General features: G+C 44.0%; 1 protein-coding gene across 5 annotated transcripts in view; it reads right to left on the reverse strand.

Moving 5' to 3' along the window:
* Positions 1–8154, reverse strand: part of NKAIN3 (sodium/potassium transporting ATPase interacting 3) — a gene marked incomplete at its 3' end in the record, with an annotated part of 514515 nt that extends 506361 nt beyond the window's left edge. For all 5 annotated transcript variants that reach the window (XR_014710250.1, XM_084619357.1, XM_084619356.1 and 2 more), the window contains exon 1: positions 7760–8154. Coding sequence is in view for 4 of the 5 variants with exons in the window: in XM_084619357.1 (XP_084475483.1) it covers positions 7760–7813 (54 nt within the window). The remainder of the gene's footprint in view (positions 1–7759) is intronic.
* Positions 8155–20983: the final 12829 nt, after the last annotated feature.

The following is a 20983-nucleotide window of genomic DNA, read 5'->3' on the forward strand; positions in this document are numbered from 1 at the left end:
CACAACTTTGGTGTGCACACCTCATTTCCGTCCCATATACAGGCAGGTGCATCCATCCTCGCTGTGTGTTGATACACGTCTGGTGCTGTGGTTTCTGGGGCCATATCCCACCTTTCTTACCACCTTGTTAGCTGTAGCTACTTTAAGGCTCAGTTCCTGGTATACTGTCTCATTTTTGTTATCTGTAAAAGGACATATGTTTATGGAACAAACACTTTCACCCAAAATCAGCCTGACACTAAAACCATCCTGCTCCAGAGGATGTTACAGCTCTTTTGGCTCATGTTACCCCAAACAACTATATCATATTATACTAAACATAAATCTCCTGAAAATCAACCACCAACCACTGGTATCTGAAATAAATTAGATTTAAATAAAAGTACTTTTCATTCTGGGGGGTTAATTTATTATTATTATTTTGCAGTGTGCTCAGAAACTAACGTAGTAAGCCATTTGGAAATATGTACATTAATATCTCACAGGGATGTTGTGATTATTGAATGTATGTACAATACACTCAAAATGCAAATGTTAAGCCTTATTTTTAGGAGGGATGAATATTTATGTCCCTGATGACTGACAAGTTACAGAAGCATGATTCTAACAGATGATTTGGACCCCCATCTGTAAAGATTTATGTTTACGCATAACTTTGAGCACATGAATACCTCACTGAACTAAATAGGATTGCTCACATGTTTGAAGTTAAGCATAAGGTCTAGTTAGAAATTTGACAGAATATTTTTCCATTGGAAGATTTTAATTTGTTGAAAGCTAAATGTTTTGAAGAAATGTGTTGATTGACAACATTTCATTTAAAGAAAAAATTGGGGGGAAAAAGCACTTTGCTAAGGTCAAAACAACTTTTCAGAACTTAAAGCTTTGATTTTCCATTTTGAAATTACTTTTAATTTTAATTTGTTTTAATGTTACATAATACACAATTTTAATAAGTCATACTCAGAGAAAAACATTTCGATTTTATCTAAATAAAACATTTCAATCAACCCGAAACAATATTTTTCTCAGAATTTCATTTCACAGGAAATTTCAAAAAATGTTGGTTTTATTCTGTTTTGGAATTTAAAAATAAATTGAAATCACAGCTTTTCCTGCTAAACAAAAAACCCAGTTCCCACCAAGCTCTTTTAAGCATGCATATAAATCTTTTCAGGATAAGGGCCTTATAACAGAGAATCAGTCTGTCAGCCAAAAGAGTATCTTTTTTGTAGATACTCATATGAGATGCCAGAGCAAATTTGCCAATGTTACCTTACACCTTCTTCCCTTACTAAAAACAACAGGCCTTTTGATTCTTACAGTCATTACATTTGTCAGTGCTAGGAACCACGCCCTTCCCTGCCCCACTAATATAAAACATACATTCTCAACCTTCTGCTTTACCCATGGACAGATGCTTCATCTCCAGATCAATGGACTGGTGGTTCTTTTACTAGCATCAAATGGTGCAGCAATTTATCGGTTCAAAGGGTTAGTTTATTTCATTTATCACATCACTCAAGTCCTTATGCTGTTATATAATTGTTATATGTCTGTTCTAACATAAGAGTGCACCGAGCCAAAATCAGAAGGTTACATAAAGTGCATTTTAGTACAAGTTATGATTTCCTGCTTTGTAAAGTATACTCAAATGAGATGAAAAAATGTAAATTATTACATCACATGTTATGCATCATTTGCCAGCACCGCTATCGAAATGGTATTATGCATACTAATCAATGGTGAAGTATTGTCTTTTAGTCTAATGGATACAGTCTCTTCTCAAAGTGCAAGGATTTACACACGTTACTCCAATTAGCATTAATGGGATTTACAAGCATAAATCTTCTGCATATCAAGAGAAGAATTAGTTTAAGATGACCGAATGAACTCACCAAATAATCACTTAGTTGGAAAATATTAATATGTAGTCACATTTCCATTACAATTATTTAAACTTGTGCTAAACTAACACTGAAATTGATTTGAGAGTATGGTGAGTAGAAAATAAACTATTTTATACCAGCTGCACCATATAATGTTGTACGTCTAAAGCAAGGGCTTTAAATGAACACAGAGCACCAATACCTACAGATTAAATCATAGGCTGAGATTTTCGAAACTGAGATGGGGTGTTAGCCATACACCTTCCATTAATCTTTTCTGCACTGCTTTGAAAATCTGAGCCATGACTTATTATTAGCACTTTTGTTGTGTTTACATATCTATATAATTCTTACCTACCAACATCCCTGCTCCACCGACACACACAATGAATGTAAACTTTAAAACAAAATTAAATGTAAATGTGAATTCCTGAGAGATACATTTTCAAGGCCTCAGAAGGGCTTTAGCTGGGACACATTAACTTCAATTGGTTTCACACAGCTAACTCTCTGTATAATCCTTTGCCAATTTGCCCCTTTCAGAATTTATTAGTATTCTTTTATTTGCTTTATTTTCTGACCATTTTCATTTTGCAGTGTTTCATGACCTGGTGGCTACACTAGCATTTACAAATTGCTGGCAGTTTCTGTAAAAAGGCTACTGACTTATCTTGTATAGAAAAGGTGATATGTGATTCCTGATGATGCTAATGAGAGTTACAGCACATACTCAAAGATTAATATATCATTGTGATATATTTTCTTGATATATGTACGTAACTCCTGCTATGCACATATTAGGAAGATATATACAACTTTAGAGCTCCCAGTATGACATCTTCTGAAATGACATATTACAATTCTAGAGTTAATAAGATCAAAGTGTAAAGTCAAGTCCTCGAAATTGCTCTCCTTACTCTGGGTTCTTCAAAGGGAGTTTTGCTTGAGCAAATACGGGGGCAGCCTCCAACACTGTAAGATGACCCAATTCAGGAAAGCTTGTGCTTAAGTAGCTTCCTGAATCAGGGCCTAATAATGCCCTATTCAATTTGAGGCTCTTTCCAGAACACTTGTGTGACAGGGCACACTGGCCCCACACTGGTCATGCCCCCTCTGCCCTGATGGGCATGCTCAAGCTGGGATATAAAAGGGTACAGCTTGGCTCATTCAGGGCTGACCGCTGAAGAGGGAAGACACATGCTGCAAGCTCCAGCCTGGGAGCTGCTGAAGCAACAGATGCTGAGACCCAGGATAATGCCCCAGCTCCTGCAGATGCCCAAGAAGCGATGGAACTGCTGAAAGTCACACAGGCTGAGGAGACTATGGACTTCTGGGACACCAGGACCACTACACAAGGGACAGGGTAGGAAGTAGCTCAGGGGGACTAGGCATTGTACCGAGCGGTGTCAGAGTGTTTCGGGAAGATTCCCTTCTGACCCAGTGGCGAGCATACTTGCCACTGTCAGGGCCCTGAGCTGGGACCCGGTGGAGCAGGGAGGGCCCGGGTCCCCCTACCCAGTCACCACACCCCCACTCCCATCCAAGGTGGCGGCCCACTCCCCAGACTGGCCGCTAGACCAAACAACCCTACTAAAGAGGACCATTATGCTGACTCTGGCCACTGGGCCACATGGCCCTGCTGAACAGGGCAGACCTGTTGACTGACTGGTAGGCCACAAAGCCCTGAGAGGGGGCAGCCATATTGACTTTTACCGCCAGGCCAAGCTATACTAAGACAAGGGATGGTTGTATAGACTCAGCCGTGGGGCCATCTTTACCCGCACTTTGTCCCAAGAAGGGATGGGGTGCACTTGCCCTCTGACACCTTGCATTATACATATTTATGCAGATTTACATTTTAAGAAATGTACATTTATATGAAACCATATAAGATTAACCGGGGAATGCCTTTGGGGTGTTCATTAGTGTGCATTGTATTGAGTCTATTACACTTAAGACTGAACTATAGTCAGTACCAAATCTGAAAGGTTATGTGAGCAGTTTGATGTATACATTTTTGTAGATCAAAATGTAGAAATGAAAATAATGACATTTTAAAAATATTTTCTACTGAAATCTCACATGCACACACAACACTCCGTGTTTACAAATAATTCTTCTTGAAGATAGTAAGCCATAGTATTTTACCACTAGAGAAAGGATGGTGTATAGACCCCACACAAACACCACGGTCATTCAATGACTGTGGTTCTCTTCCCAATAGCACTTTTCTATATACAAGCATAATGGGCAAAAGTAAGAGGGGAAAATAGATATGATGGGGAAAGGTTGTGAGGGAACCAGCAAAACTGTGCTGAGAAGCCAGCACACATCACAAATGTGCCAAGAATTTTTAGAGGCAGTTAGAACAGAATCCTAAAAGAGATTATGGGCCTGATTCTCCACTATCTTACAACAGTTTTACACTGGCATGACTCCATTTACTTTAATGAAATGCCCCTGGTATCAAATTGGTGTAACACAGTGGAAAAGCAGCTCTGGTCCAAAGGTCTAATTTTGAGCAACTAACTAAAATCAAATATGAGATGCTCCAAAGCTAAGGATTGTGTGAGTGTGACAGACACTCCACTTAGGGATAATACTATCATTTGTATAGAAAGACTTCCAATTCCAAACTTCAGTACATCTACACAATAATAGAAGTGTCCTGTTTGCAAGGGTTCTCAACTTTTTTCTTTCTGAGGCCCCCCAACGTGAGATAAAAACTTCATGGCCCACAACTACTGTTTTTCCTGCATATAAGAGCCAGGGCCAGCATTAGGGGGTAGCAAGCAGGAATTGCCCTAGGTCCCACACCACAGTAGACCCTGTGAAGCTAAGTTGCTCAGACTTTGGCTTCAGCCCCGGGGGGTGGGACTTGGGTCATCAGGCTTCAGCCCCACGTGGTAGGGCTTTGGCTTTCTGCCTTTGACCCAAACAAGTCTAATGCCAACCCTGCTTGGCGGACCCCCTGAAACCTGCTTGTGGGCCCCCAGGGGTCCCCAGACCCCTGGTTGAGAACCACTGCTGTGTTGGGTATCAAATATTTCTGAAATATGTGTTTTATTGGCAATCACCAGGGAGATGTGAGCAGCACAATCCACTTCACAAACAAAGAGAATTGCAAGTTAAGTATTTTCATGAAGATTTTTGGCTGTCTGACTTTTCAGCTGGTGTCTATACAGTTCTTAATCAAAAAAGTCTTGAATTGTTCACATAATACCTTTCTATTGACCTATTTTGGTTTTCTTTGGTGTGGTCTAACAAGACTTATTGAGAGGGTGAACTGTTTCTTGTGTGAAAATTCACTACCTATTTTTTAAAGCATTGTCATCTTTCTATTTTTCTAAAGTTTTCTCAACCCATAGAAATCATTTGTATTTTTCCATTGCTACAAATTAGCAAAACAAGTACTTTGGCTTCTGTAGCACTTAATCTAAACATAGTCCACAGGCAGTAATATGTCTTTCACCTCTCCATAAATGGATGCAAGGTAAAATAAATCTCTCTTAATGATAGTAATGTCTGGGGATGCAGTTTTGTTGGGTATGCTTTATACTCATGACTTCTGTGATGAAACAGATCTAAAATCTCCTGTGGTGACAATTCCTACAAACATAAATTCAACACCACCGCCACTGAGATCATTGTGAGTACGCTGGCTCGAGTCCATGTCTACTAGATTAAATTTTAGGTCTAACACATATTTATACTGCAGTTTTTATTTTTGTTTTTAATTAAAATAAATTACACTAGAAGCATTCGGCTAGACATGGATTGATCAGTCACTAAAACCTATGGATGTTATAGTAGACTGTACCTAAGGTATGCATTTTTATAAAACAGGAAAGTACAGTAGAAAAATCTATATATTAAAAGTCGACAGTTTGAAAGTTGTTAGATCATTTGATGGGTCTCTTATAAAACATGATACCTTTTTTTGAAAGATTTTATCTGCAGTACTCTACATATTATGATGGCTATTCATACTTTACTTCTTCAGTTTTTATAGCCTCCAAGTAATGTTACAGAATAGTAAATACTGTTATTATAACCTTCATAGCTGTGTTAGTGTTATATTTTTAAAGATGAAGTATCTGATTCTCCTCACACACATCAGTGTAAATCAAAAATAACGCCATAGTAGTCAATAGGTTACAGGAGTGTAAAACAAGTCCAGGGGATCAAGGCCACAGCTTTATAAACCAAGATTGGTTAATATTAAAAGTACAAATTTTGAATACATGAAATCTCTTTCCCTTTTGTTAGTTTATTTTATTCAGGTTTTAACACTGCACCCTCCCCATGGTATTTAAGAATATCTGAATAGGAGACAATACTAATGAACCAATTTACACCAGCTGAAGATTTGACTAACACTTTGAAAATGAATGATGTTCTTAAAGTGAAGTATTGAATATGTTGTGTTTAACAGTCCATTAATAATTCTCATGAAACAGAAGCCTTTTCTAGAGGTTTAGCAGGAAGCTAGGATGACTGCCAAATGATCATATTCTGTAATCACCGGATAGTTTTACTTTACACATACACTTGCACACCCACAGACTGAAGAACCCACACTTATCCAAAGAAATATCATGTGGCAAAAAGATGGCTCTAAGCAGTAGAAAAGAAAAAAATCTTTTAAAATTCTCATGGGATTAGAGACTGACTGTTAAAGGAAGAGCATTATTTTATCACTCAGCTAATGAGCCATACAAGGACTTGTTATTGCTCAGTATAGTTCTGTTCTGACAACACTACTTTGAAACAAATATGCCAACTTTAATACACAAAGAAAACAAGACACATTTTCAATTGTGTCAATTACATATCAGGGTGTATGTAATTGAAATAAAACACTTGGGAGGAAATACCCAGAAGGATGTGCAGATTTTGCCTTTTTAAGCACAAAGAGATTTTTGTACATTCCACAATGGATCTGACACAAAAGAAGATTGGTGGCTCCTGACCTCAATGAAGTGACTAGAAAATAAACAGCAGAGTCCAATGACAGGTCCCAACAAGCATGTCCTACAAGTGTCATTCTTGTGCTAGGCTATCATATAGAACTTAGTCTCTCAGTCGCTTTCATTTCATATTACGCGCACACACACCGGCACCAGCGGACCCCAATGCTGCCTGAACACCTCGATCTTATATTGGTCACGAAGCGATTTTAACACAAGGTTGTCAACCTGAGACAATGTAAATGGGTGTGATTTCCAAAAAAATCTGAGTGAGATTTTTAAAATCTAGTTCAAACAGATTGGCTTGAGGGGGTTGAGGAAGAGAGAGACTCGAAATGAATTCAGAAATCCTTCAAGCACGAGACGTGGCCGGCATAGAAAAGCTGCAGCAACCCCCTAGAGACCCGAAAGAGAAACTGGGCAACGTTAAACAGAGCCTGGCCCTGGGATGGGAGCAGATCCCCCCCAACACGAACAGATTTCAAACCAAACACATTTGTTTTAACATAAAAATTCAAAACTTAACCACAGGGCGCAAGAGTCAGCTGTGCTCCCCGGGTGAGAGCGGGGGATCAGGTGGGGATGGGTCACTCACTCAGAGGTGCCTGGTTAGTGAGCACTCACCAGAGGAACCGAGGAGAGCGCAATGAACCCCTGCACCGCAACAGCCCTAGAGCAGCTGGCAGTGCCCGGTAGCTGAGATCTGCATGCAGGGAGCCCGAGACACAAACGGCTTGGGCATTCCGCCAGCTGCAGCGTGCGGAGGGGCTGGCAGTGCCCTGGGAGTGCTGGGAGACTGGGGGGAGGGCGGGGAGAGGCATCCCGCCAGCTGCAGCGAGCACGGGACCCTCAGCCCCACGCTGGCAGTGCCCGGGTGCGGAGCGCGGGTCAGGCACTCACCAGCTGCAGCGCGCAGAGGAAGATGAGCGTGCAGCGCCCGGTGCAGCAGCCCATGGTGGTGGCTGGCGGTGCCCGATCCCTGCTTCTCTCTCTCTCTCTCTCTCCCGCTCCTTCCTTCCGCTAAGGCAGCCCCGGAGGCGACGCTGCGCTCACCGCATCCGGACCGACCCGCTGCCCGGCTTCTTCCCCGCGGGGGGCGCGTCGCTTCCTCGGGATTCTTCCCTCCTTTGTGGCGGGCAGGAGCCGGGCGAGTGGTGTCCGGCGGAGCTCAGCGCCAGCCGGGCGAGCGCAGCATCCGGCGGCGGGCTCTGGCCAGCCACGAGCGGCTGCGGCTGTCGGTGGTCGCGGGTCGGGGACGGCGCGTGCGGAGGGGAGCAGAGCGGTGTGGCTGGGGGCGGGCAGAGGGAGTTTGCGGTGGGGGAGGGGTGTTTGGGGGCTGGGGTAATGGGGGGAGCGTCCGGGCGGGCGGCTCGGAGGGGGGGGGGTGCTGTAGTGAGATGCCAGGACGCCGTGGGCTGTGTGACTGGCTGGGGAGGGGGCGTGTGTGAGTGGGGGGGGGGTGAATGGTTGAGGGAGCGTGGGCGGGAAGCTGCTGCTGAGCAGGCTCCCGGGTGCCGCTTTCCGCTCGCTAGTGCTTGGTGCGACAGTCTTCCCGGGAAAGTTCAAGGGACTTGGGTGGCTGGGCGAGGGGAGCTGGCTGGAGAGAAGTGCCGGGGGCGTGGGGGGAGGCGATGACGCTTTGCTGCTGGGTGGGGCTTGCACTGGACCCCACCCACAGCCCTTCCCCCGTGTTCACAGCTGGGGCCGGGGAGAGAAAGGGGCGGGGGAGCCTGGCTCCATTGTTCACTGGTCTGTACTGGCACTGGGAGACCCCGGCCGGGGGCAGTGGGGAAGGGCGCCAAGGCTTTCGGAAAGCACGGGGCGGGGGCATTGGTGTGTCTGTGGAGGGCGAAGGGAGACGCGTGGGCACCAGAAGGGGCCAGCAGGACTTGATCGGGCTGCCACTGAGGCACTGATCGCACGGTTCGGCTGGTGCCTCTGGCTGCTTTGGATGTTAAAGAGCGCAATCATCTCGCAGCAGTTTCTATCCCTCGGAAAAGAAGGAGCGTGCAAGCATCTCAGCCGCCCGGGTTAGTAAAACCCTGCTCTGAAATGCATTCCAGCGCCACTCTCACTAAGGAAGGGAAATTTAACTTGAGCCTCGTACCTCGTCGGATGGGGGCGTGGGGGGAGCTGCAAAGGTGAAACTGAGCTCGGATATTGGTCTAACTAACCTCATGTTCCAAGGAACACCCTGGATTGCTACCTAGGTGTAACTGAGGGCAGAATTTGGTCCAGACTCTTGTTCCTGCAGGACTCCCTCAAAGGTTGGGTGAACCGAGTTAGTTGAAGGTAGTCATATTCCTGTGGAGTTATGCTGGGGATTGCAGGGACGTCAGCGATTCCAACCCTCCTCACGTTCCCCCACAGCGCTAGAGTGCAGACAGGGAGAGTGGAGGTGGTTGTTGGAGGGTAAGGCACCTGGGTGCCTTCACGGGAGCTCAAATTCTTTAATCTGCTCCTCGGCCAATTAATCCACGGGATATTTGGGGAATCACTGCTCCTTCTATGGCAACCTCTGTGTGCCGCCCCAGCCAGGCGGATTATACAGTCACAGGTTCCCTTGCAGGAGCTGGGAAAGACCCCCAGGAGAAAGGCTTGGCCACATGAATAGTTTCACTTGGTAAAGGGAATCAGAGTGCTGCAAAGAAGGAGAGTGCCTCCATGAAAGGACAAGGATGAATAACCATTCCTCTGGGAAAGTCATGCTATGGGGATGTGAGGGTTGCAGGATGAATGGGTTCCCTACAGGTATAAAGGTCCATATTCCTTCACCACATTGAAAGATCTAGGCCTAAGACAAGTGAGGTATGTAGGAGAAAGTGAGAACAATAAAAAAAAATGTGTACATTCCCTTTGGAAAAAATTGTCCAAATGGATAAAGTGTTAGTTATCCCCTCCTTTCCTTCAGCACAGCATAATTAATTGTCTGGCATTGTGGCAGAAGTGGCATGTTCCAGTCACTAATCACCAACATCCTTTGGTCTACTGTTGTCATTGTTGTCTATTAAGTACTACCAATGATTGTTGAGCCTTGCTTTGGGAGAAACCTACATTTCTGTGAGTTCGGAAAAATACCTGATTGATATTCCCTGTTGAAATATACAGTACTTTCATATACCCAAGAATTAAAATACATTTTATAGACAGGCTTTTAATTCCTCAAAGAGACAATAGTGACTTATTTAAGATTTGTTACCATCTGAATTATTACTTAATTGATGGATTAAATGTTAATAATAATCACAAAATAATTAAGATTACTAGAAATTTAATTATGGGACTGTGACATGTTTACCTTGGTTTGAAATGCTGCTTTAAATTTATTAAAATTTTAGGTGTTTTTTTTAAAAAAAAAAATAAAGTGCTAAGGATAGTTTTATATTCATAAAGGAACAAAATAAAGAAAGAATTGAGAGCTATGTAATGATTACATTACTCAAATGAGTAATCAATTGGTGATGTGATTAAGAAAAGCAAAATTTAACCCCATTGTGAAACATCCTCAAGGCACATACTGAATAAAAGTGTCAGAGGTTTATATCAACTACACAAATGGCTTAGACACAAAGTAAAACCAGGCTCTAAACTTTCCCAAAGTTTAGGAGTATGGACAATAAAGGTTCCATCTTGATCCCAGTATTTAGGAAAAGTACTCAAATACCATAGTGATAGGTGGAGTATAAGCATCTGGTTCTCCTTTCAATGTAGGGATGACACCAAGTCTTTATATTTACTTCTTTTCCAATCCTTTGGAGTTGAGCAACTAACTCAATGTCTAACAGAGACTGGGGTATGGATAAAAGGGCTAGTTGGCTGAGATAAGATAACCCAGATAAGAGTGAGGTGATACACATAGGTTAGTAGAAGCCGTTGTAAGGAATAAGAGATATCAGTATTTCCTTCTCTGAGGAGATATGCCTGAGATCAAGGTCTTGCTGGATTCCCAACGGTTGCTAGATGCTCAGGTAGCAGCAGTTACCAAGAGCATTCTTATCTGCAACATAAGAAGAAAGTTGCAGTCCTTTTTTCAGATGCAGATTCTGTCACAGTCATTCATACCTTCATCACATCCAGATTGAATCACCGTAACCTTAAAACCATTCAGAAATTGCAGAGAGTACAGAATGTGGTGCTCACATTTTACGCAGTGTGTCATATTGCGAGCACATTACACCTGTCTTCCATGATCTGGACTAGCCTACACAGTGACTTGATTTCCAGATGAAGTTTAAGATATTGCTTGGTAGGTCAACCATAAAGCTTTGAATGACTTTGGTACTTCAGATACCACCTGTTTCCTAGTGTGATTCCATTACAGTAAAAAATCAACTGAGGCATTCAAGCTAGTAACCTTCTATTTAAGACAAGAGCAAGCAGCTAGCAGGGAATTCTCAGTGAAGGGTCAACAGTACTGGATTTTACTTTTACACTCAATCCAGCAGAGTCCTCAGGGTATACTGCAAGGCCCATCTACTGTCCTGGGCTTTTCTTGGAGAGAGTGGGTCTGTGACACTGATAGTACCTGTGATGAGTTGGGCCACAGAAACCCCTTTAAGACTGTCACCTGATGGGCTGAGACTACCTCTGAGCCCATTTTCTCTGCCAGTTTGGGCCTCCAGAACCCTGCCTTGTTGAGCCAGACATGCCAGTCTGCTCCAGCATGGACCCAGGGTCTGAACCACGTGCCACAAAACTGCAGACTTAACTGAAAATGGCTTAGCAAGTGTGCCTGTCTTTAGCACCCAGACAGCCAGCTCCCAATGGGATCCAAACCCCAAATAAATCCATTTTACTCTGTATAAAGCTATACAGGGTAAACTCATAAATTGTACGCCCTCTATAACACTGATAGAGAGATATACACAGCTGTTTGCTCCCCCAGGTATTAATTACTTACTCTGGGTCAATTAATAAGAAAAAGTGATTTATTAAGTATAAAAAGTAGGATTTAAGTGGTTCCAAGTAGTAACAGAGAGAACAAAGTAAGTTACCAAGCAAAATAAAACAAAACACGCCAGTCTAAGCCTAATCCATTAAGAAACTAATTACAGATAAAATCTCACCCTCAGAGATGTTCCAATAAGCTTCTTTCACAGACTGGGCCCAATCCTTTCCCCTGGTATGGTTCTTGTTAGCTCTAGCTCAGGTGGTAACGAGGGGATTTCTCATGACTGGAATCTCCTTTGTTCTGTTCCACCCTCTTATATAGCTTCGGCACAAGGCGGGAATTTTTTGTCTCTCTGGGTTCCCACCCCTCCTTCTAAAATGGAAAAGCACCAGGTTTAAGATGGATTCCATTACCAGGTGACATGGTCACATGTCCTGTGAGACCCCAAGCCTTTATTCTTCCTGGTCTGACTCAAAGGGAGGCTTGCAGTTAAACAGAACCATTTACAACCAATTGTCCTTCAAGATTCCAAGCCACCATTAATGGCCCACGCTTTGCATAATTACAGTAGGACCTCAGAGTTATATTTCATATTTCTAGTTTCAGATACAAGAATGATACATTTATACAAATAGGATGACCACACTCAGTAGATTATAAGCTTTGTAATGATACCTTACAAGAGACCTTTTGCATGAAGCATATTCCAATTACATTATATTCACACTCCTTAGCATATTTTCATAAAATCATATGGAGTGCAACATCACAGTACCAAGGAAAGACTCTGACAATATGTCATTTTGTAAATGCTTGTAGTTTAACTTTTATTTTCAGGGGGATTTATGACAATCTGGTGCCCAAGGCCCACCATGACACAGGTCTCACATTGCCCCTGGAGTTCCACCCTTGTGGCCTCACCCTTGCACCATGACCCTACCTGCACTTCAAGAGGCAGGGTTTGTAGCCTTAGGCTCCCTTAACATGTCCCCCACCCATACTAGTAGTACTCATCTTGGGAGCAGTAAGAGCTATCTCTTCCCCTCCCCACCACCAGAGAGGCAGGGATGGCAGCAAGGTCCCATCCAGTCCTTATCCCAGCTTCTGGGGTACCTGGCACAACTGGGTAGATGGGCTGGGCCCACTTCACTCTTCTCAACATGCTATGCACATAGTCTTCTGCTGGGGTGGCACTGGCTGGACTCTCCCAGATCAGTGAGTCTTGGAATAAATACTCAGTTGAGATACCTGGGGCAACAACATCTCCCATAGCTATTGTTTCAAGCTGCAGACTGAGGCAGATAGTGCTGCTTTGCTTACAGTCCGTTCACATTTTCAAGCTTTTCTTTGGAAATACGCAGGGCTATAAAGTTATTTTTTTAAAAAAGCTGATATTCCAATATAATGGCATGATTCGAGGAGCTGGGGCTGTAGATACGGGCCAATAATGTCCTATACTTTAATCCAGCTCTGAAGTGTTTTTCAAACTAAACTTGAAAATGTGTGTAGAGAATATTGGTCAGCACAATTATATATATTACATTAAATACATTATTGTTTAATATGTTAAATCAATTATAGAATTAGGTACAAGCTATGAAGTTTTGATCTGTCTGCATCAAACTTTCCCAAAGTTTGAGTGATTCAGATTTGCAGTTCCAATTTGAGTCAATATGTACTTATGGCATCAGGCAGGAGAGACTGTTTATATCCTATATGTACAGGGATTAATAGGTTACATCCTTGGTGATCACAGATATGCAAATACTATACTTTGGACTCTATGAATCGCTTCAACCAGGTTATAAGGCTCAAGTCAACAAACAAAAAGTAAGTAGAACTCATGATATTCAACTGATCTTGCCCCCCAAATTTCCTTGTAACTTTTTTAATTGATCATATTACTCACAGGAGCTAGTAACATGTTTATTTAATTCTCTGCCTGCGCCTCAACCTCAATTAAATATGGTTGATCAGGAAGTTAAGGAAAGTAGTTTTGTTAAATATGTTCAGCATAGCCCAATTACCAAGTTATCAAAACAGGGAATGGACTCTTCTCTTGTGGTCTTGACATTTGGAATAATACCTGACTTGAAAGGAATCCATTGATTTCAATGAGACTCCTCAGAGTAAGGTACCCTTCGCTCATTCTGACTTGTCTCAGAATCGGGCTCTTACAGTTTAGGCGCTGATTCTGAAAAGACTTACACCCCTGCCTACCTTTATTAACTCTGAGTAGTCCTAAATATAGTATGGAAAATTAAGCCTACTCATCTAAGAGTTTCAGGATTGGACCTTAAAGTAGTTTCCCATGGTCCGCAGGTTTTTGGTTCTTCTGCATATGGTGGAGAAATAATGGAAGACAGTCAGAGTCTGTGTTATTTTTTTTTTTAATATTTTTGTTCTCTGGTTACAGAATTCATACTGCTTCTCCTTATATTTAACAATAGGCTAAGTTTTAGTCAGATACAGAATTGTAATTGCTTAGGAAACATATTTACTATATTTTCCATAAGCATCTTAAAGTACTGCTGTGCAAACAACCTAGAAACTACACAGAATTTAATATACTTTTAAAGACAAATGGGTATTTCAAGATATTATCCGTGTTAGTAAAACCCAGTTTCAATTTATCCTTCAGAAGGCAGAACTGCAGTATAATGAACTAATTTTTCATTCCAATTTTAACACCTCCTGCTAGGAAATTGTATTCCTCATTAAAATGTAAAGACTTTATGGAATGGAAAAGTTTACTAAGTCCTATGTGATCGGTGAAAGAAGTTTTTATTTAAAAGGTATTGTTTTAAATAATATTGTGGGTGAATCAATGGCACATATCTGAGAAAGGAATAGCATGAGCAGCTGTTGTACTACTTTCCTCTTGCAGATCTGCCCATATACCTTAACTTTGATTTGTAATACCCTTGCTTTCCAGTCCTTGGCTCCCTTGTTCAGAGGTTGACTATGGATGTTGACAGAGTAGAATGACACCACAAGCTAATTTGTATTTATAACCCAAGATGACATATGAAACCAAGTTTGCAAACCTCAGCCTGTCTTTGGTGAATAAATATAACATTTCTTGGCATGTTGACAAAATATTTTGTCCAGCTAAGCTATATTTCCTTTGTTTTCTATATTTTCCCTTACCGCTCCTGTTTATACGTAGTGCTTGCTACAATGGCACAATCACCCCCAGTCAGACTAGGACACCACTTCACTTTGTAACTCTCTTGTTTATGTTCACCACAGAAACACTTAAGATGACAAGTACTCAGACACTTTTATTTTTGTTTGCTAGGCAATAAATGTTTCACTTAAAAACATTCACTGTGAACAAATACAGTGCTGCAGTCCTTATTTATTTATCTTTCTTTCAAGGATAAACAACTGAATACGGAGTGCAGTACCAAAGCCTGACTGCAAACAAACAAAAATTAATAGAAACACTACCACGTACACAAAGCAAAAATCATTGACACAATACACTAGGTGTTTTTGTTCCACCCTATTGTAGTCACTAAAACAATAGTAATGAACAGACTCCTGATTTTAGCAGACTTGTGAAAATGGGTAACATTGTCAAATGTGCCTAAGTGACTCAGGAGCCTATGGCCCCGTCTACACTGGCAAGTTTGTGCGCAGTAAAGCAGCTTTCTGCGCTGTAACTCCCGAGGTGTACACACTGCCAAACCACTTAGTGCGCAGAAACTGCACACATGCAGTGCTCTAAAAAAAACCACCCCAATGAGGGGTGTACAGCTTTCTGCACCGGGGCTACAGCCAGTGTAGACACCGTGGTGATTACAGCGCTGCGATTGGCCTCCAGGAGGTGTCCCACAATGCCTGTTCTCACCTCTCTGGTCATCGGTTTGAACTCTACTGCCTTGCCCTTTGGTGACCAAGTGTCATTCCCACCCCGTACATTCCTCTGCAAATTTGAAAGTCCCCTTCCTGTTTGCTCAGTGACGTGTGCAGTGGTCTCAGCGCATCTTTCCAGGTGGCCATGCCTGCTCCATCCACGAGGTGATCCCTAGCTTGGAGCAATGCTGAGCTGCTGGACATCATCAGCATTTGGGGAGAGGAGGCTCTGCAGTCCCAGCTGTGCTCCAGCCATAGGAATTACGATACCTACGGACAGATTTCACGATGCATGATAGAAAGGGGCCATTACATGTTGCAGTGTAGGGTAAAAGTGAAGGAGCTGTGGAACGCCTACCACAAGATGCGGAAGGCAAACCACGGCTCCAGTGATGTGCCCATGAGCTGCCAGTTCTACAAAGAGCTGGACGCGATACTCGGTGGCAACCCCACGTCCACTGTGAAGTACCCTGTGGATACTTCATTGGCTCATGTGCCAGTTGAGAGTGGACCGAGCCAGGAGGAGGCAATCTTGGATGAAGAGGGGGAGAGGGACCCAGAGGCAGATGATAACTTGGAGGCCAGAGATGCATGCATTCAGGAGCTCTTTTCTACTCTGGAGGAGCCTAGTCAGTCACAGCAGTCACATCTTGGCGAAGCGGAAACAGGAAAGGAGGTCCCTGGTAAGTGGATCTGATTTTGAGAAAAGAAAAGGAGTACTTGTGGCACCTTAGAGACTAACCAATTTATTTGAGCATAAGCTTTCGTGAGCTACAGCTCACTTCGGTTAGTCTCTAAGGTGCCACAAGTACTCCTTTTCTTTTTGCAAAGACAGACTAACACAGCTGTTACTCTGAAACCTGATTTTGAGAATTGCTGAAGTGAGTTGTTGTGGGCAGGAGGGTTGCAGAAAGCAGGCTTGTATCCCACTACATGCCTAGTCTGAGTGGCATAGTAGGCTGTTGATACACTCCCTCACTTCACGGGAATCTCCCTCAGAGATCTCCAAGAAACTCTCATGGAGATACTGGACAATCCGCTGCCACAGGTTCCTTGGCAGAGCTGCTTTGTTTCTTGCCCAATTAATGGGAACTTTCCCATCACTTTGTCGTGATGGGTGGGGGACCATTGCTGCCACCAGCTAGCCGCATAGGCACCAGGGCAGAAGCCGCAGGCTTGGAGAAGACCCTCCCTTGATTCCCTGCTCACCCTCAGCAGCGAGGTATCTTCCATAATGATCACCTCCTGTGGAAAGTGTGGGGACAGGAATGATTATCAGGTGCACTCTACAGTGCTGACTCTCCCCAAGTGCCCAGGAGCCACGTGCCCAGCGTACATCAGGGTCCGGGAACAATGATTTATCCTGACCCTGCAGCTACTCACCATTTTGGGGGTCTTGTGGTTCATGTGTGCTTGCCTGGGGTCAGCCAGTTAGTGACAGGTGTGTGAGTACTGGCCATAGGCGCTGACTTTCCTTCTGCCCGGTGGGTGCTCAACTCCCCCTGCCTCTTCTCTCCCCGCCTCTTCCCGCTCCTGCACTGCCCTCCCCCCTCCCACCCTTTCCCCAAAGTCCTCGCCCCCTTCCCACCCCCATTCCACCTCCTTCTCCCAAGTACCCCCCCTTCTCCACCTCCTCCCCTAAGCACACTGTTTCCCTGCTCCTTCCCCTCTCTCCCAGAAAGTCCTATGTGTCGCCAAACAGCTGTTAGGCGGCGGGGGCGGGGCGGGAAATGCTGGGAGCGAGGGGGAGAAGCAGGGATGCAGCACACTTGCGTGGGGGGGAGAAGGAGGTGAGGAGGAGTGGCTGCCGGTGGGTGCAGAGCACCCACTAAGTTTTCCCCTTAGTTGATCCAGTCCCAGAGTACCCACAGGGTCAGCACCTATGGTACTGGCTGTGCTTGAAAGCACTGAAACAGTGTTGTCTGTGTTGCAAACAATACAGCTTCTGTAAAATGTTGCACAGCCTCCCTCTTTGTTATCAGTGGCAGAACGGCTGCACAGAATTAGAAAGCGTCCAAGAAGAACTAAGGAGGACTTTCTCTATGAGGTTATGATGCACTCCACCACCAAGAAAAAGGAACTGAAGGAGTGGCGGGACAGCAAGGAGAGGGACAGAAAGGAGAATGCAGCACACCAGAAAGAAGTCACGGAGCGGCTCTTGGAAGTTATGGAGTGCCAAATGGACATGTTCCAGGCAATACTAGCTCTTCAAACCGAGCAGCTCTGCACCCACCCTCCCCTGCAGCCGCTGTCGCAAAACTCTTTCCTGTGCCCCACACACACCGCCAACACACTGTTATCAACCTCCTGGCTCCACTCTCTACCTGCAGCATTCCAATCCTCCCTCCTCATGTTAAATCAATTATAAAATTAGGTACAAGCTCCCTCCTTACAGTCCATCAGTGTGGACTCCCACTACCCACTGCACTCAACACCCATCCCTCTGCAGTTTGGCCCTGCTGAAGTACAGCACCCGCTGCATCATACTCCAAAGGAGAAGGTTGGATACGATCCCTGGACATACACAAATCTGTAGCACATACAAAAATGTAGGGCATACACAAATTTGTACACCCCAGCACCCCTCCTCCTCTTGAGATCTTCCCTTCTCCCGTCCTCCATCCCCCTCCCTGCTGATGATTTTTTTTATTTGACTCTCTCCTCTGGTTGTTGTCTTTCAATAAAGGATTTGTGTTTGTTTGAAAGCAATCTTTATTGTATTAAGCGAAAGCAAAAAGAGCACAGCAAAGCAACATACAATTATGTTAAGGCCCCTTCTTGCATCATGTGCACCAATCACCTCCTAGCATTACAAGCACTGCAATCCTGAGCATAGAAACAAATATTTCTTTCAGCTTCAAATTGCTGCCTCAAAGAAACCCTGATTGTTATGGCCCCGTGCTGTGCCCCTCTAATAGCCCTGGTCTCTGGCTGTTCGAACTCAGCCTCCAGGCACTAAGCCTCTGCAGGCCAGCCCTGAGTGAAGATTTCACCCATCCCTTCACAAATATTATGGAGTGTACAGCACGTGCTATAAGCATAGGAATACTGTCATCAGCCATGTCCAGCTTCCCATACAAGCATCACCAGCGGGCTTTTAAATGGCGAAAAGCACACTCCACAGTCATTCTGCACTTGCTCAGCCTGTTGTTGAACCACTCCTTGCTGCAGTCAAGTTGCCCCATGTATGGCTTCATGAGCCATGGCATTAAGGGGTAGGCGGGGTCTCCCAGGATCACAATGGGCATTTTGACTTCCCCTACGGTGATCTTCTGGTCAGGGAAGAAAGTCCCTACTTGCAGCTTCTTGAACAGGCCAGTGTTCTGAAAGATGCATGCGTCATGCACCTTTCCCGACCAGCCTGCGTTAATGTCTGTGAAACGCCCATGGTGATCCACAAGCGCCTGGAGAACCATTGAGAAATACCCCTTGTGATTAATGTACTCGGTAGCTAGCTAGTCTGGTGCCAGAATTGGAATGTACATACCATAGAGCAGACCTCCGCAGTTACGGACGCCCATTTATGCAAAGCTATCCACAATGTCACGCACATTGCACAGAGTCATGGTCTTTTGGAGCAGGATGATATTAATGGCTCTGCACACTTCTGTCAACACGACTCCAACGGTGACTTTTCCACTCCAAACTGGTTAGCAACCGATTGGTAGCAGTCTGGAGTAGCCAGTTTCCACAGTGCAACTGTCAGGTGCTTCTCCAGCAATAGGGCAGCTCTCATTCTCATGTCCTAGCGCCGCAGGGCTGGGGCAAGCTCATCACACAGTCCCATGAATGTGGCTTTCCTTGTGCGAAAGTTCTGCAGCCACTGCTCATCATCCCAGACGTGCATCACGATGTGATCCTACCACTCAGTGCTTGTTTCCCAAGCCCAAAAGCGGCGTTCCACCGTGAACCTCCGTGAATGCCACAAGCAATCTCGTGACGTAGCTACTACGCATGGTGAGATCAATGTTGCACCCCTCTTGCCTTTGTAGTTTAAGGAATAACTCCACTGCCACTCGTGATATGTTGGTCAGAGCAAGCAGCATACTGGTCAGCAGCTCGGGATCCATTCCTGCAGCCTGAAAGAGGCAGGCCAGGGCACGTAGTACACAAACCATTGAAAGATGGCGCCAAATGTGGACAGAAACACAGGGATTGCTGGGATGAGAAGCAATGCATCACAGGGCATTGGGACAGGACCCAGGATGCCCCAGTACCTCTTCCACCTTCCCACAAGTCTTAGCAGCAAAAGAGAAAGAGGTGGTCTGTGGGATAGCTGCCCAGAGTGCACCACTCCAAATAGTGCCGCAAGTGTGAACACGCTATTGCGCAGGCAGCTGTCAGCATGAACACACAACAGCGGTTTTCGTTCAGCGCTCTCGAGAGGCGCCATAACTGTCAGCGCTGTAACTTTGGAAATGTAGATGTGCTCTCTGTATAGGTGTTTTTGAAAGTGTTACCCATTATCATTAGGAAATTGCGTGAACATTTTTAGAAATCAGGATACCAGTACCTTTGTATTTCCTGGATTAGGAGACACAGAAATATTTTAGTTTAAAAAAAAAGCATGCATTTTAAAAATGCATGTTTTCCAGTAGTGAATAAATGACAAATTTAAAGTATCTTCTAGTTGCAGAAGGGTGATAACAAATAGTCTGTTGCTACTCATTCTTTAAAAGCATTTGCAATGGAACACTGGAAACTTCTGACAATATTTTGGAGGGAAATCCCTGCATACATAAAGGTTAATTTAGATTATCCAAAATATAGGAAATGTCTGAGGTGTTCTTTATAATTTCTCTTCTGCTTGGTTCTATTCTAATATTAATTAATTTTTAATAACAAATACCAATACAGGACACAGCAGGTGTCAATACCATTCCTTAAATGGCCATGGGGCTTACTGTTAATCAAGAGGACTTAGTGTTTTTTCAGCGTGATTCACGCTTCCTTTCCTGCAATTGTGTACCAGTATGTAATGACAAGAAAGGCAAAGATGACTTGTCTACTTAATGCCAAACAACAAAATTCATCTAAATTATAGTTGTTATATTTGTTTTTGAAAAAAATATCTGTAGTATTAAACATTTTAACTAAGGTGTCTGTTTTCTGCAACATACAAGGCTAGATTGTGCTATCTTGGCACAGCCCGTAGTATGAGGTTGTGAGGAGCTACACCAACCCAAGGGGAAGCATTCTGGCTCACAAAGCAGAATGCAACCCCTGCAATCTCAAGGTGCGAGGGTGTTTTGACTGGGTTTGTGGAAAAAAGGGTAGTGGTTCCTTTAATTATCCCCCAGCCTTAGGGGACTGGGAAGGGAGCTGAGAGGGAGGGAGGGGATGCATCAGCTAAGTTGGTAGGTGGCAGCTAA

This window comes from Lepidochelys olivacea (assembly GCF_965140295.1).
Source record: "Lepidochelys olivacea isolate rLepOli2 genome assembly, chromosome: 2".
Classification (NCBI taxonomy): Eukaryota; Metazoa; Chordata; order Testudines; family Cheloniidae; genus Lepidochelys; species Lepidochelys olivacea.